Source organism: Talpa occidentalis, unplaced genomic scaffold, assembly GCF_014898055.3.
Source record: "Talpa occidentalis isolate TD23 unplaced genomic scaffold, MPIMG_talOcc4v2.1 talOcc4.16, whole genome shotgun sequence".
NCBI lineage: Eukaryota > Metazoa > Chordata > Mammalia > Eulipotyphla > Talpidae > Talpa > Talpa occidentalis.
Genome location: NW_023601653.1, coordinates 13,097,806 through 13,116,264, shown reverse-complemented (window position 1 = coordinate 13,116,264; position 18,459 = coordinate 13,097,806). Strand labels below are relative to the sequence as shown.

Sequence of the window (18,459 nt, the reverse complement as noted above, 5' to 3'; positions counted from 1 at the left end):
CTTTCAACATCCACAGCCACACTTGAAATGGGAGAGGACTCACTGACATTTGGGACATGGTCTGAGCCTCTTTTCGCAAAGCTGATTCTGGGATTAAAAGGACAGCATCAACCAGGAGACTGTGTGAAATGCAGAGTCTCGGCACCCCGTCCCCGGCCCCTGCAGACTCGAGAGTCAGAATCCACATATGATTCTCAGGCGCACAGCAATTTCAGAAGCACCGGCAGGGCTGTGGAGGTGCTGAGTCTCCAATGTTTTGAGAGAGCAAAAGCACCTGGTTTCGGTGAGTAAATTGAGAGAAAAGGGCATTTGTTTATCTGTGAGCTTCTAAAACACAGGCATTTGTCCTTGCCTCCTTTCCAGCCCCCTACACTTCTTAAATTCATAGCCGGAGCTCAGCGAATTCCTCTTGCAAGGGTGCTTCTTCCTCGTGTCCCTATTGAGTGAGATATTGTTGAAATTGCTGTGAATTAATTGTTATTATAGAGGCACTTAATGAATTTTTGTAACGTGTAAATGATTTTAGAGGGGTGGGCAAAGCTACCCAACTGTCTGAAACAAAGGTAAGGGCTACAATAAAAGATGTACGAGCCCTTCCTTTAAGGCACAGGGGAGAGCTTAGAGCCCTGCATCTCACCTGCAATGGTTCATTTTCAGTCTAAGTCACATTCTGTTTGACCTTCACCATTCTGGGTTGCCCATTGTCACGTTTAGGATGACAGCTATTCTGTGTTTCACATGCCCCGAAAACTATTGCATTTATTTGTTCATATGATGCAATATCCCACCAGGATTACCTGATTGGCTAATGTATCTTCTTTGCACAAACTCTATAATGCATGCCACTTTCATCAAAGTCCATCATTATTAACATTTATAGTAGGAGAGTGAGGGGCCAAGATGTTTCTCAGCCTCCACCCCAGTTCCAGACAGATAATAACATCACACAATCCACAGACCTAACACTGAGACAAATCTCTAGCAGGTACATGTGTGGGAAGACAAGTGTCATTCTCACAGGTGTGTCAAAATAGAATTAAGATGAACAGAGAAAACAGTAAACAGTGTTTACTGTGTTCCCTGCCCTGGGGGAGCTCATTCTTGTCTGTCAACACCCCTTGAGATTGCTGTTGTTTCCAATGCACAGATGAATAATTCAAGGCACACACCACCTTATGAGGGGCCCTGGCAACAAGACCAGTGATTCAGTGGGGAAATGGTAGTGATCTCTCTGGAATGGGCCTGGTAGCTTCTGCTCCATCCTGTGAGCGGTGGCTAAGGGAAGTATAGCTGGTGCCCAGGGTCAGCTTCTGAGCCAGGCAGACCTGGAGCAAAGCCTCCTTCTACACAAGGAATGATGGGTTCTGGCAGCACCTCAGTCCCCTTCTGCAAAATGGGGATAACTATACCAGCAACTTCAGAGAGTTGGAAGGATTATGAGAATTAATATATACTAAGCCCTGTATGCAGTGGTGCCAATGCGTTTTTATTATGTATTTGTTCCTTGCCTGATGTAATGGGTTCCATGATTTTAAGAAGAAAAAGTTCTGGTGCTACCAGGCAGACATATATTTTTTCTACTCCCACTTCCTGTAATTACCCTGAAAATGTAGCAGCATTTCTGTCCCATAATGTTTCTGTAATTCTGATTATCTGCTACATTTGTTAGTGACTGATGTCCAGTGGATTTGTTGGAAGTTGAACTAAGCCCTTTAAATTCTCATTTGGTTTTATCTGGGGATTGTTACATAGAATCCTGGAGCTACAGACTCAGATTCTGGACACATTTACAGGTGCAGTGTCCAAGATGATTCTCTTCTATTTATTTGATCAGAGTTACCCTTGATCTTACATCCAAACAGGATTTTAAACCATCTTAGTTTTCCTTCCAAATGGGTCTTTGTGTTTTCATAGATGCTGAGAAAGCATGAGCAACTAATAGTTCATGCAGTCACCAAAGAAGTCCTTCTTAGTTCTTTTCTATAAATTCATTCTGCATTTAATATGCCTTTAGCAGTAAAATGAGGTACCAGGGAAATAGACAGGAATTAAAGATCTCTGTCTTTATTTAGTTGGGGAAGGGGAACATAAATGTGCTAAAACAACTGGAAAATTATTAAAAGCAATTAGAGAATAAATGGGGCTAAGGGAGGGGAACAGAAATGATTCATTAGGTCTAAGAGTCTTTATTTTAAGATTTATTTATTTATGCACATGAGAACCAGGGTTCAGGCCAGAAGTGTTGGGGGGGGTGATGACAGGATTCACCAGAGACAGAGTGGGGAGCAGAGTAGGTAGATCCACTGAAATATACTGCCGAGGGAGTGGTGGGCAAGACAGGAGAGGTCTGCTGCACCATGTGGGTCACCTCCCTGGCCAGGGATCGAACTCATGCCACAGTGGTGGGCAAAAGCTTGATAGCACTGAGACTTCAATCTCTGTGCCACCAGGGAGGCCCAGATCTGAGAGTCTTAAGAGATATGTCAAAGACAAAAATTTCCAAAGAATAATAATGGGAATAGTTGCTGCTGGTGACTACAGAGCTCCATCTATAAGTGCCAGGAATGGTGTTGCACATTTGACAGAGGATTAGTGCCCTTAAGAGGCTATTCATTTTATTACTTTTATTTCACAGATGAGGAAATCAAAGCTGATGGAGATTAAGGAATTGCTCAAGATCACACAACTAAAAAGGCAGAGTTGGGAATTGGGATCTAGAGATAAAAAACAAGAGGTCTGTAGGGAAGATCACCCCAGTGGCAGAAAGGGCCAAAGATGGAAAGTGAAGCCAGCTGGGAAACAGAAGACATGTGGGGGCACAAAATGAGGGAGGAAGGGCCCACAACAATGACTTGGAATGTTAACCTGAAGATGTAGGCCCAATAGGTAACAGACCCTCTCAGGTAGAGCAGCACGAGGAGACACAATCCTGGCATAAGTGACCCTGCAACTGTGGGGAAGAAAGATTGGTGGGTAGAGGAACTGGTCTGTAGAGAGAGCCAGAAAGAGGTCCTCAGATTTGGGGTGACAATGACCCAATTCAAAAGATAGTGTGTCAAAGAAACTGATTTCTCGCTTTCAGTATTCTGATATCTGAAAGTGCAACAACTCACCCAAAGCCAGAAGATCAATATTAGATTTCTACTTCTGCTCTCAGATCTCTGAAAATAAAATGCTTTGACTGGATTTGTCTTCTGCTTGCACTGAAGATCCTTTCCATGATGTGGCAAAAGAACCAAGGGTTTCTATCAGTGCTCAGGGTCCTTGTGCTTTCACTTTAGCTTCATTATTTCTGCCAGTCTGTATGTTTTTTTTCTCTTTTAATTACATGTATTTTCTCCCTCACTAGTAAATAATAATGTTCTTATCTGTAGCCATCTGAATAAAAATAGTGGCTTTGTGAAAACAATGAATTGGACTTTATACCCAGAACAAAATGTTAGATGTGGAAGCTCTCTTGATTTCTTGGTTTCTGTTACACTATTCACATCTTGTCTGGACTCATCGAGTCTGCCTCCACTAAATCAGGGCAGTGGGCATGCACATAATAGGGGTCCATGGGGATTGTTGGCAGATGTTGTCTTGGGAAGTACCACTCATGGAAAGAGGTAGAAATCCTAAATCCTGGCAAAGATAAAGCTTCTGTGATACCACAATGTGCCTACAATACAGAAACCTTTCTTTGTTATTTATTTAGTAATCAACTGGAAAATAATTTGAAATGATATCACTTTCATTAACTGCCTCTTCCTGCCCTGGAGTAGGAGAACACATGCCACTAACTCCCTGTTCTGGGAATCTGTAGGGATTCAGCAGAGGAGGTTTGGTCAGTAGCCTTTCACTACTCGGACATAGTATAGTCTTTAGTGGAAGTTTCTTTAACAGATTTCACCACCAGACTGCTGTATAATTCTGGATATCATGACCAGAACTTAGCCATTTTGGATAAGTGTAGGTGCATATCTACTGCAAGTTTATGTGCTTCCAGAAACCATTGTGAGAGGAATTGATTCTATGTGCAAGTGAACAGTGTGTTGTCTTGAAATAAGAGGAAACACTGCAAAGCCAGAGGACTTTGCTCTCATCACCATTCAGAAAGGATCTCTCATGAAGGCAGGATGATGTTGGAGATGCTACCATCCCTTGTCTTCTGGGGAAAATGCTGTAGCATTTACTGAGCACCAATCTCATCTTGGATGAGTGTATGAATATCTTAGGCTTAAGGGATATGCTTGCTACTTACTGTGTCTTGATTCCACCTCATAGCAATATTATGCACATGACATAGGTATCATTGTGTCCAGTTTTCAAGAAAGGAAACACGCTCAGTACCTTTAAATGCCCCACCTGCTACCTGAGGAGATAACTAAGTGGTAAGGATACCTGGACCCCTATTTTACCTGTGTTCTCTCCAGGAAATCTATATAATACCATTTAGATCCTTACCTCACACCATACACCACAAGACGGTGTATCTAGTCCTCTTGATGCCACAGGTCCATGCTTTCTTGCTCTATTCCTCTTCTCAGGATGCAGAGATAAGATGACTCCTGGAACTGAGCATAGATTAGGACTGGGGAAAGTAGCTTTCTTCTCTATGATAAGTGAGACTAACCCTTCCATTATTCTTTTCATTTCTAGAAAATGAAGTCTCTACCCCAGCTTCACCCCCAGAAGGTGAGTGAAAACAGTGCCTCACATTTGGGCAGCAAACACAGAACACCCATCCCAGAATGATTTGGCCTCCACTAAGCTGTAAGATTTACTCTAACTCCTATGGAGAAGTTGGATGACAACAGTTGTGATAGATTAATAATAATGATAATAATAATAATAACACATTGTGTTAATATAATCCTCTCATGTTTATCTGGTTTGGATGCACATCACATACTTATAAAACCCTTCATTTTGTGCCAAAGTTGTTGCTATGCCCGTGTTTTACAGCTGTGAGGGCTGAGCTTCCAAAGGGGTGAAGAATTTGTACTGCCTTTTCACACATGGCTGAGAACAAACAATGCCGACATCTTTCTTGTAATAGTGGGGAGTGGGCTTCACTTCAGCCCTGCAAGATCACCTGCCTCTTCCTGACTTGCCCAGCCAAGACAGAGGCAACCAAAATTATGTGCATTTTCCCATGAAAACACCAAAGTGTCCTCTCTCATCACTCTTTCTCCTTGAACAGGATGAGAAACTGACATCCATTCAAGATTTACTCATGAGTATTTACCATGTGCACAATTCTGCCCTAAACCTTCAGAAGGATTTAGAGCTACCTACCTACCAAATACTGATTGAGAGCCAGGTGCAAACATCCTGTACCAGATGTAGTAAGAAACTCTAAAGTAGAAAACATTTTCCTGTATCTAGTTTGTTTATAACCAAGTAGAAAATAAAAGACAATCCAGAGAACAAGTAAATAAAATACAACTACTGTATTGAAACATCAGGTAGTACTATAAGAACAAGGCAGTATGTGATTTAATGCAGGTAACTTGAGTGGACTATGTGGTATGAAGGCAAGGGGTGGGAGGTCACTATTCACCCATCAACCTAAGTAAAATCAGAAATTGAAGAATGAATCAGTTTCGGGTGATCTCTTTACATGAATATCTATAAGGGTCTTATGAAGCCCTTTCCTTCTAGAGATAATTTTTTCCAGAGGGTATTCTGAAAAATCTAACTGCTCACAGGAACTCCTTTGCTCAGCTAAGAATACCAGATTCACACACTCCAAACCCTTTAATAGTGTAGAGGAGTATTGCTTTGTGTGGAAATGAGTGAAACATGCTCAGCCTCACAAGAGTTCAAAGAGGACAACCTCAAGTTTAACTTTCTTTCAACCACATCTTGAGACTATCGTAGTTGTGTGATATTCTTCTTAGGAACTTCTTCCTGTGTATGTTTCCTACTTGCCAACACTGAGTACAGAGACTCTATCTGCTGGCCATGAAAGACTTAAGTTTTCCTTTCTGTTTTTCATGTCAGTTGCTGCCCCAGGGAAACTGTAGTTTTCCTTATTCTGCCATATTCCTATTTACTCAGAATGCTGACCTAATGCTAAAACAAGTCTCCTCCCAAACTTTGCTTAAAAATGTCCTAATTAGTTAACTGAGATTCAGATCTCCACTCATCAGTCAGAAAAGAGAGAATTCATGCTTGAGATGATTCCTTTCTAATATATTCCAGGAAACAGTCATTTGTAGGTAGGTATCTAAACTGATAGGATTCTGAACAGAAAGAAAAGCAGGCTACATGGTCTCAACTGATCCAGAATATTGATATAGGCAGTGAAATATTTTCTTTGAAACCATTGTACAATTACATATTATATGCCTTTGCTCCATACCATAATATTACCTGAAGTCCAGACTATTGGAACCACTGCTTGACTCAAACTTCAGTCCCTTTTTGGCACCTAAAATGATGTGGCCACATTTTATACTCAGTCCCATTCCAGCCTGCTATAACTGGGCCCCAGTGTAGTGCAGTATATATGCTTACACAATCTGGGCTGCATGTTTCCATGTATAGATATAATTTTAAATGATCAGATTTATTAATTGCTTTTATTAAAAGCTTAATGTGATTCTACATTACAATTACAAAAGTCACAATAATAACGTAATAAATGAGTATGTACCATCATTTATGATCTGTTCTGTTGTCATTAATTTTCTCCCTTCCCAACTCCTCCATTACTTATCACACAATAAAATGCTTTCTTGAAGGCACATTTAAAAACTGTGCTTGTACTTTCCACACAGAACCAAGTAAAGAGAAGGAGGCCGGAACTGGAAAAGGCAAAGGTGAGTTGGCAGGAGGGAGAGTAAGACTGAATTCAACAAAATTGGAAGAAGAAAGATGTCAGTCGTGATTGACATGGTGGCCCATGGAACTTCTCTGCATTATCTTTCATCCCTGTGGTTGAAAACTCTTAGTTCGCCTCTTATTAGCACAATGAGAAAGGTGTTTTGACCAGTTTCCATTACACACATTTCTAAAAGGAAAACAAAGGTGATAAAAGTATCACAAGTACTTAAATTAGATGTCAGCCAACTAATTGCAGTTTTCAAGTTCTAATGTGCATGCAAAGGAAAGAGGTATCTGGTCTTATTTGAATGATACCAATTTGGAAAATTATCTGGATTACTCAGATTTTTTTCAATAAAATGGAATGTTTCTATGTTACCATGTGAACTGTTTCAGGTTTCAGTAGCTATTTTGAAGCTAACATCTCACTGTAATACTATGCATTTGTGTAGATTTATATAATGATTTATACAGTTTGACAGTGCAGCCTGCAAACATCATGCTCTTACTGAATTGGAAATTCATTGATTGGCCAGTATTAGCCAATATTCAATATTCAATATTGGCCAATATTCTTTTATTAAATCATGAAAGAATAATCTTTCTGATACTAATTCTCCCTGTGGAGAAATTCTTTGCCACTAGGATCCTATAAGCTAAGGAGCATTAGTCCTCCATAGAAGAAAGTTTTACTAGAGGTAGTTTTGACGGTTCTGCTTTTTATGTTTGTATCATCAGTTTTAAAAGTTCACTCACCACATCCAGAATATTGATATAGGCAGTGAAATATTTTCTTTGAAACCATTGTACAATTACATATAATATGCCTTTGCTCCATACCATAATATTACCTGAAGTCCAGACTATTGGAACCACTGCTTGACTCAAACTTCAGTCCCTTTTTGGCACCTAAAATGATGTGGCCACATTTTATACTCAGTCCCATTCCAGCCTGCTATAACTGGGCCCCAGTGTAGTGCAGTATATATGCTTACACAATCTGGGCTGCATGTTTCCATGTATAGATATAATTTTAAATGATCAGATTTATTAATTGCTTTTATTAAAAGCTTAATGTGATTCTACATTACAATTACAAAAGTCACAATAATAACGTAATAAATGAGTATGTACCATCATTTATGATCTGTTCTGTTGTCATTAATTTTCTCCCTTCCCAACTCCTCCATTGCTTATCACACAATAAAATGCTTTCTTGAAGGCACATTTAAAAACTGTGCTTGTACTTTCCACACAGAACCAAGTAAAGAGAAGGAGGCCGGAACTGGAAAAGGCAAAGGTGAGTTGGCGGGAGGGAGAGTAAGACTGAATTCAACAAAATTGGAAGAAGAAAGATGTCAGTCGTGATTGACATGGTGGCCCATGGAACTTCTCTGCATTATCTTTCATCCCTGTGGTTGAAAACTCTTAGTTCGCCTCTTATCAGCACAATGAGAATGGTGTTTTGACCAGTTTCCATTACACACATTTCTAAAAGGAAAACAAAGGTGATAAAAGTATCACAAGTACTTAAATTAGATGTCAGCCAACTAATTGCAGTTTTCAAGTTCTAATGTGCATGCAAAGGAAAGAGGTATCTGGTCTTATTTGAATGATACCAATTTGGAAAATTATCTGGATTACTCAGATTTTTTTCAATAAAATGGAATGTTTCTGTTACCATGTGAACTGTTTCAGGTTTCAGTAGCTATTTTGAAGCTAACATCTCACTGTAATACTATGCATTTGTGTAGATTTATATAATGATTTATACAGTTTGACAGTGCAGCCTGCAAACATCATGCTCTTACTGAATTGGAAATTCATTGATTGGCCAGTATTAGCCAATATTCAATATTCAATATTGGCCAATATTCTTTTATTAAATCATGAAAGAATAATCTTTCTGATACTAATTCTCCCTGTGGAGAAATTCTTTGCCACTAGGATCCTATAAGCTAAGGAGCATTAGTCCTCCATAGAAGAAAGTTTTACTAGAGGTAGTTTTGACGGTTCTGCTTTTTATGTTTGTATCATCAGTTTTAAAAGTTCATATTTTATTTGTGTAATCAATAACATAGTTTAAATTTTGGAATAACCAATTATTTTCTAACTAGGTAGGATATTTCTCTTTTTTTTTCTGGATGCCACTCAAAAGCATGTTAAGTATCACTCTGTTTTTACTGCATCATATTTTCTTAATTCCTATGATATTTCTCTCTCCTATGCACTACTAAAACATTTTTTCTTTCTTTCAGTATTCTGGACCACATTTCTTCAGCAAACTCGAACTTAACACTCTCCTAAATGAACGCACAATGCTAATACATTCACTTTGTCCTTGACCTTCAGTGGCTCCCACGGATAGTAACATGAATACTAATCCTAACCACGTGGCCATAGTTTGAAGGTTATTTGCTTATGGAATGCACAGTGCAAACTCCTAGAACTCCTTCCATGAGTTGGGTTCAAGGATGTTTGGACATCCTGGCTGAAGTCACTGCAACATTATTCTCTACAAGGCTGATGGCATCCACCTCTGTTTCCAAATTTGGAAAGGTGCTTGGACCAGGCTGGAAGGCTCAACAGAGCAGGTGATATAATCCCAGAGGGCAAGCTGTCAAAGTTTAAACAAAGCCTGTGCCTGACCATTAATCCACAAATTCAAGTCAACTAACCAACCAATCAGTGGGCAAATCAACAAAAAAACCTTTTCATAAAGGAGAGCCAGTAAAACAGTTAAACTAGAGGACTAGGGCATTCTGAAATTAGTAGCATTTTTTTCCCCTGACATTTGCAGAAGATAAGCATGGCCACAGCCACATGCTGTCATATGTCCATGTACATAAATTGCCCTGCTATATTCATTCTACCTAACTATAAGTAAATCACTTCAGGATAGAAAATGGCATCTCTAAATCAAGAAGTCAGGTGAATGGAAGTTATTTATAAGTATATAATCCTCTGCAACTATACCCTCTTTTGTTAGGGACTGATTTCAAGAAAATACATAGGCAAAATTTAGACATAATAACCATTACCATATGTTTATCCTTGACTGAGAAAAGAAAAAAAAAAACATTGTATAGACTTACAGAAGATTGACAGGGGCAATACACCTTTCTCTAGCATCAATGGCAATATTCTACTTTATTCCTCCCACCCAACTCTCAGTCCATCTAATAGCTTTTCAACCATTCAACTCAAGTTTAAGTCTTCTGTGCAGCTTTCTCCTGACAATCTAGATCACATCACCCCTTCCTCCTCTTGGCTTCTCCTGGATCCATTGCCTCTCTCCTTCAATCTCTCTTTTTCCTATCTGATCACATATTAACTGTTCACTCCTTTCCCTCACAGGTTGTGAGCTATCCAATGGTCAGGCACCTTGTCTTAACACCTCTCTCATCCCCTCATCTCATTCTTTCCAGTGTTTGGTAGACAACGGCACGTCATGGTCTGATGAAGACTTGTAGAAGGCATGAACAATTGAATTTCCACTGGTTTCGCTGCTGATTGTATAGTCAATGGTAACCTCTATATCTTTGTTTCCATTTAACACATTTCCTGGACAGGAGGGTGAATATCCCAGCCTATTCAATGAAGTTCAGAAGGAGGTGTGGAGTTACACAGCATGCTCATCCTTGGAAGAACAGACCATTTTTACTGAGATACCAACTCATTTAAATCTTTCAAAAATTATCATGCCTGGATGTTAGCGTATTTTCAGCACTTCAATTAGTCCTTCCACTTACTTGGAAGTATAGTCAATTAATAGTTATAAGACTGTTGCTGTTAAGAACATTCTTTATAGCAATGCAGACATACTGCTGTTCCCAGACCAGCTGACTTGCTCAGCAATAGCTTTGAAATGCTCTGGAGATCTTTTTGGATCCACAGAATGTTGCTTGGTTCCAATATCAAGTTCATAAGTAGTGTTAATCTTACCAATTTTCCACACTTATTATGCGTCTCTCTGGGAAATAACTGATTTCCCAGGAAGGATTTTTACTATTTCTTTGTTTGATTATTTGTTTATTTACCTCTGGACTTGTCCTTCCAACTATCCTTTAGCTGGAGCCAATGTTAGAAGTCTTAGTGGGAAGAGCAACCGTCAGCAGAAGATGGTGGATTTCAGTTTTGGAAGCAGACAAGGGTCAATAGGGCATGTGTAGAGAGTAATGTGGGTGATCAAATGGAGCAGACCTTTTTTGTTAGACAAACATGGTATATGTGAACACAAAATAGTAAGACTGGTGTCTTCTGGGCGTAAACGACTGGCCCTATGGGAAGTTCTCATTGTGGATGGTTCCAAATAGGCCAGCAGCATTAGAATCAGACTGTTTCAAATAGCGATACTCATTTCAGTGCCTGGGTTCTGAGATATTTATTTAATTTTTACTTTTGCATCTTATTAGTTTATGACCTATATGTTTTTTTTTTTTAAAGGATTTTTTTTAATAGAGGCATGTTTATTTATTTATTTGTTTGTTTTGTTTATACAAGCACTGGGTACAGTCAGAAGCGCGGGAGGGTGAGAGAATTCACCAGGGCCAGAGCGGGGAGCAGAGCAGGCAGAAGGACCGAAGTACACTGCTGAGGGGAGCAGCGGGCGGCAGGAGAGGTCTGCGCGCCATGTGGGACCCTCCTCCCGTGGTCGGGGAGCAGCCGGGGATCGATCTGGCGCCGTAGAGGCCGTGAGGGCAGCTTCGCAACCCAGTGCTCAACCGCTGCGCCACGGGGGAGGCCCCTTATATGTTTTTTTAATCTCTAAGTCCAATAGTGCATCTTTTTTCCTCTAGAAAAATAACTGCTTCTGATAATCATTGCAATGGTAGTAAAGACTTATTTTCTTTTTGCAGGTATTAACATTAACATTGCCACATAAACTATAGTGAATGAACTGTGTGTGTTTTAAAGATCTCATATAACTTGAGATGAAGAATCTTCCTTTTGGCATGAATGTGGTTGGCAGATGAGGAAGTGAATCAGCAGAAGTTCCAGCGAACTTTCTCCTAAATGATACTTTTTTTAAAATTTAAAAATATGATCTTTTTTTTCTTCATTTAGGCCCCTTTTCATCTGCATTAACATGATCCTGGTGCTTTTTATTCACATGCTGAAATATTTTTGTGCAATTTTGGCTATAAGTGTCCATCAAAAATTTACTAAAATGTCTCTGTGCTTTACCTTTGTATTCTAATCGCCTTATCTCCCTTGCAGTGAACTTTGTTAAAAACTAACATCACCATACTTTGCAAAACACAACCTTTTCAGGATACAACATTGATTTAATAGATTTGGGGGAGAAAGAACTCATTAATATATTTATTTATTAAAAGATGAATCCTGATTTCAGAAGTATCTAACTCTGAAAGCTGTCTTCTCATGAAGAAATATAAGTTAATCAATACCTCAAAATATGATGACCTTATTTTCACTATACTTATTTCATCCATATGTGGTGGTGGTGGTTGCTTCGTTATTTTGATCACCTATGCCAATATTTGCTACAACTGATTACCTTGCTTGAGGGAGTCATAAATTTGTCTAAATCAAACAAAGTATCACATCAGTATTTAACTGAGGTTTGTTTACAATCACATATATGTTAGTTTTCTGTGCTTTTTGGTCTTCTAAAGTCTCGCAACTGTCCCAAGTTTGTATTACTTAAAATATCAATTTAAGAAGTCAATTTAAATCAAACATAGGTAAAGTTATTTTATGCTCAAGAGTTTGGAGAATTATTAGTATATATTCTACTATTACTTCCTCACATTCCAGATTCACATGTAGTCCTGAGAGTCACAGTCTTGTAATATGAGGCCAGATTCTTGCTCTACTTTCTAGAGAAAGTAGAGTACTTTTTCTCTGGGACCTTCAATTGTTTACAGAATCAAATGTTCTTTCCCATGACTGTGGTCAATTGCCCTTCTTTGAATTAAGGGAGATAGCTCTGTGGCTCTTGGTCTCCATGGGTACCACATTCTAAAGAGCCAAAACTAGGGGTGTGTGTGTGTGTATGTGTGTGTGTTGCTGTTGTTGTTGTTGTTGTTGATATAGTCACTGTTAAGTAAAAAAAAAAAAAGAAAAAGAAGAAAAGAAAATATGACATATGTCATGGTTTTTGTTTTGTTGAAAATGTTCTTGTATGACCCCATGCCTTTCTATATGTATTATTGATTTGGACAAACCCCAAACTTGAATTTTCAATTTCCCTTTGAACATATAAACTGATTTCCCCTGGTAAATAAGAACAATTGAACATTTCATTCTTACCCATTTCAACTAAGTTAACTAGCCAACTTTCTAAGAATTTCCAGTCAGGATCCCACTATCTCAACTACATTTCCAATCTAAAGGGATACCAGACACACCTTTTTTTAAAAGAAGGGAAACAGTTTACAATTGTCAACTATATTTTCTAGCACTTCAGTAAATTTGAAAATTGATGTACCGTGAAACAAATACTGCCAATTGAGCAGGAATTGCTATTTGGAAGTAATGTTGGATCATCTAGAGGATGGACTCTGAAGCACCTCTTAAATATTTGATACCTTAATAGTGTAAAATAATTGTGCATGTCTCCCCCAAGCAGCTTTAGTATTTAATACACATTGATTCTAGTCACCCAGCAAAGTTTTGCTTAAGAAATGGATTTTTTTTATTTTAATTTCATGAAAGCATGTCAATACTGTTTTTTTAAAAAATCATCTTCCATTCTAAACAATTAACTCAAGGATTTTGTCACACATTGTGCACTTAGCAGGCAACCAACCACAAAACCTACATAAAGGGAAGTATTTATTTGTCACAAAATGGTTCTAGTTTCTCATTTTACATAGTAAATTTCCTTCCTAGGATTTGGTTGAGTTTTAAAACTTCATTTAAAAATTTTTTTACAGGACTTAAATCAAGGTTCTTTACATATCTCAGGAAATAAAAGCCTTCAAATAGGATACAAGAATAAAATGCTAAATATTTATTTAAATGTATGAGAAAATATAGAAAAATTGCAAGGTTATTTTTGGTTATGTCAAATTTTAAGTATTCCACAATCTTTTGAAATATAGAATTCTCCTGATAGCTCAGAAATATCTATACTTCAGCAGAAGTACAGGTTTGTGGAATGTTAATGGAGAAAAGGATTCAAAAGTGAACTGAATTTGGGAAATTCTAACTGCTCTATCATTAATAGATGATGCCCCCAGTGCCAGCCTCTGTCAGCAAATACTTCAGTAAATGCCAATACACAATCCAATAAAATACAAGCATTTACTTATTTTTTTTGGGGGGGGTCTCTTTTCAATTGTTTGTGGTTCTTTTTCAATTAAAAATACTTTTTATTGATGTTACACTGCATTATATTATTATATGTTTTAGGTGTGCACCATTAGAAATCAACATCTATATGTATTATATTAAGTCCACCACTAAGAGTCAAACCTACCTTCACCACACAATTAACCCACACAATTTTCCCAATTAACCCATTCCTTCCTTCCTTCCCTTCTGGTAACTACTAATTTGGTCTTGTAGTCTAAAAGTTTATTTTTGTTTTATTTAGTTCATTTGTTTGTTTTGTTTCTTTATGTATCACATATTATTGAAATCCTACAGTTTGTCTTTCTCCATCTGACTTATTTCACTGAGCCTAATACCTTCCAGATGCATGGATGGTGTAAATGACAGGATTTCATCTTTTTCATTACCTAATAGTATTCCACTACATAGATAGATACATTTTCTTTATCCAATGATCTGCACTTAGTTTGTTTCTGGCATTTAACTTTCTTTAGCCAGTCATTTCCCAAGCTTCCTTGATCAAAGAATGCTTCCTCTGAAGAACCCCAAATTCCAGTTTCTAGTGAATTACCTATTGGGTTCTGAAGACATAATATTAAGGTTCTCTATATTATATTCATTATTTTGATAAAAAGTATGAAAACATATCCTTTTTTGATGATTTAAAAAAAAATTTCAGGTGAGCACATGATACTACAATGACAGAAAAATATGCTAGTTTACCTCTTCTCATCAGCATTTTTAAAGCACTTTTTATTTAACAGCCATTTGCTGTTTTTCGTTCAGTTATATTTTATATAGTCAGGTGTTTGCATTTTGAAATCCACACTTATTCTAGTATTTAAGTATCAACACTATTATTATTTCCACTGACACTAGTCTTTCTGCTTTAGGAGGGGCAAAGGTTCCAATCATTCAAATGGCTATTTAAGTATCTTAACTGTAAAGACACTTTGAAATTCATACATTTTAGAAAATGGGACTATTTAGTGCCTCTGAACATAAATACAAGACATATTTTGAACTTTATAAATGTGCATGGGTGAATATTTTTAAAAATTACAACATACTGGCCATTATCATTTCTTAGGGAAATGCTTATGCTTATAACATTCCTAAAATAATTATTGGTGGAATTTAGTAAATAAGAAAAATTGATTTATATTACTTATGTAAACTGTTTCCTAATAATGAGATTTTCTTGGGGGTATGGGGAGGCAGAGCAGAGTTCTCAAACAGTACAAAAAAATATATGCTTTTACGTGTGTTCAGGTGAATGCAGTATATGAATAATGTCTGTTTTGGCTTTTGTTACAAAATAAGAACGTGAAAACCACTTCTGTTGTTGACTTATTTAACAATAAGTTGTTGACTTAATCAAGATCTGATATATTATGGGGTGGGGGGGAATAGTCATTTCTTTCCTAATCTACAATTACACAAAACACTTGCACTAAGTTCTGCTTTTCAAACTACACTTTCATTTGGATTTCTCTACTCACCCTTTGATTTATTTTTTTCAAGTTTAATCTTTCAGCTACCAAGTCTTCTAAGTCTTACCCATCCATTGAAAGTGTTTCCTGTGATTTCTTCTCTTCCTTTTCAGATTTCTCTTTTCTCAGGCTGCTCGGGATGAGGTACTTTTCTCCTTGACTTTTTACTCCTATTTCTTGTTTCAGATGAAGAGGAAGCCTCCCCACCTAACGCTGTGCCTCCAGGTTAGGATGATTCCAATCTCTCCCACATTGTAATTTATTTGTGATTGACAGTAAAGGAAAAGGTAGAGTCCCTTGTTGAGACAGTGCACAGGGCAGGGCACTAGGTTCTGCCAGTGCCAGGACCAAGAGGGAGAATATTGACTTTCAGGGCAATTTTTTGTTTCACTTGAAAGTCTTTTTGAAAGAGGCTTTCCTTTTGAAGTCAGCAAAATTAGTAAATCTTGGTATAAAGATTATGGGTAAAAATGTTTGTCTTCCATTTCCTGTTACATACTTTTCCCTGTCCTTTAGATATTTGGATTTTGGGTTTTACTATTGTGTTTTAAATAAGATATACTTTCTAGAAGAGCTCCTGATTTTTCTACCTGAAGCAACCTTTAGTTTATTTCTCCCCATCACCAGAAAAACAGGGCTTGGGGTACCAAGAAGGTTGAGGTCAGCATTCCATGTTCACCCCCTTCCAAATCACACTTTCCTTTCAGGTGTGGGTAGTCCGGCCCTGGAAAGAAAAGATTCAGGTGAGCACTGCCTGGAGCAAGGCGTCCTGATCCTATCCTCATATAATCACTAATGATGTAATTTTTCAAAGCTGTATTGATTCTAATCTTTGTTTTATTCCTTTTGTAGCTTTTATAGACATTTTCATTACATTTCCTCTTACAAGAAAACTAATGTATTGAGAAACCATTAATTTTGCATGCTACACACACATATACAAACACAAATTCAGAAACTAACTACCTGTCACAGATTTGTCTCTTTTATTGTAACTGTTATTTTTAGCAGCAAGTACACAAGAGATTGAGATCTTGTAAAGCTCCATTTGGGGAGGGGAGTGCTGAAATTAGATAACAGTTCCCATTTTTATAGAACTTTACATATAGTTGATAAAACACCTACAAATACACTGTCAGCTGTTGCTACAATTCTATAAGGTTACTTATTCATTCATTCATTCATGTATTACATCATTTATTCATTCAACAATCTTGTGTTAAGAACCTACCAGGATCCTACTATGGGCTTCTTATAGCTCAAGCACTTTTGTAGCTATTTGCAGGTGTAGAAATAAACAAAATAATTAAATTTTCTGCTGTCGTGTTCTAAATGCCAATGACCACTGTTGTTACTATTACTGACACAGTCACACACTACATAAAATTTTAACCTCAACTTGAAAAAATTGTGTGATCGTGTGACTACATTATATAACATCATTGTGAAAATGCTCGTCTCCTAAGGATGGAAATACAAAGTATGACTGATAAATGAGGACTAAAATAACTAAATGTTCATTTTTCTTCTTTTTAAGAAACATTAAGAAGTAGAGAGTTGGCAACCTGTGCATTTTTCCCCTCAATTATTAAGTGACTGAAACTGGACTTTACATTTCAGCTCTTGGAGACAGAGAGAATATCCACTGTCTTCTCCTTACCCTCCTCATTGGAGTTGACTGATTCATACAAGACAAGCACAGACTAGAAAATGCAATATAGAATTCACCTCCAACTTATCTTTCCTCTAGGAGCTTATTTTTCTTTCTATTTTCTGTTTCCCTCCCTTCCAGGATGTTCCTATTTTGTTCAAATATGTACCTTCAGGTTATGATCTGTTAATGGTCAAATTATGGCCACTTTTATATAGTCCTAATGGAAATGTCTAATCACATAACAGCAAGAGATCTAGAAAGACCAGGCCAGGCTTGGCTGTCTGACCCTTCATAGGTGGATCTGCAAACTGATGCATCCAATTCTGTTGTCTTAGAGTCAGTGACCTGGAAACATGGAGAGTTATGCTTTATTGTGCTTCCCACCTTGCTTTATCTGCTAGGCAGGCACAGGCAGGATGGAGGAAACAAAGGCATTGTGGCTGCTAACAAAGAGTAACCACCTACCTAAAAAAGTTTTGTTATTTTTAGGAATTAAAAAAATGCTCCTTTATCCCATCATGGAAAAGACATCCCTGTAAGACTGGGAATCTGTGACTCTGTACTGATGATTATGGGGGAAATGATGCAAAGAATGATGTTACATTTATCCAAACTAATTAGACAAAGAAAATTTCAGCATTATGAGAATCACAAATCCAGGTAAGTCTGTCTAAGAAGAAGAGGGCCCTGAAATGACCATTGATCTCCTTTCTGCTCATTAGAATCATCTGTTGGTGAATCACCGGCTGGGGAGGGACAAGACAAGCAGAATGTCAACCAAGGACCCACCCTGTTTGTGGAAAGACCTCAATCAGGAACAGTAAAAGTTGGTGAGTGTCTAGCATGAAAACCTATGGTAAAAAATGGCAGTGAAAGTCACATAAGATCAACCATTTCACAGAGAACAATCAGTGGCTATTAGTATACTCCATGTTGTGCATGTACTACCTCTCTATAACTCCAGAACATCATCAACCCAAATATAAACCCTTTGTACCCCATTAAGCAGCTAGACCACATTCTCCTCTCTCCAACCGTCTGAAAGCACTAATCTGCTTTATTTCTATGCCTTGGCTTATTTTGAACATTTCATATAAATGGAATCTCATATGACCTTTTATGTCTGACTTCTTTCATTTAGCATAATGTTTTCAGGGCCCTTCCAGGTTATGGCATGACTTCTAAAGGCTGAATAAT

At 37.7% G+C, this 18,459-nt stretch overlaps 1 protein-coding gene across 1 annotated transcript in view; it reads left to right on the top strand.

Moving 5' to 3' along the window:
• MYBPC1 (myosin binding protein C1) overlaps positions 1–18,459 on the top strand; it is a gene marked incomplete at its 5' end in the record, with an annotated part of 110,310 nt that overhangs the window by 49,156 nt on the left and 42,695 nt on the right. The window contains 6 exons of the mRNA XM_054696101.1: positions 4,642–4,677; positions 6,768–6,809; positions 8,072–8,113; positions 15,795–15,833; positions 16,316–16,351; positions 17,985–18,092. Coding sequence (XP_054552076.1) covers positions 4,642–4,677; positions 6,768–6,809; positions 8,072–8,113; positions 15,795–15,833; positions 16,316–16,351; positions 17,985–18,092 — 303 coding nt within the window. The remainder of the gene's footprint in view (positions 1–4,641; positions 4,678–6,767; positions 6,810–8,071; positions 8,114–15,794; positions 15,834–16,315; positions 16,352–17,984; positions 18,093–18,459) is intronic.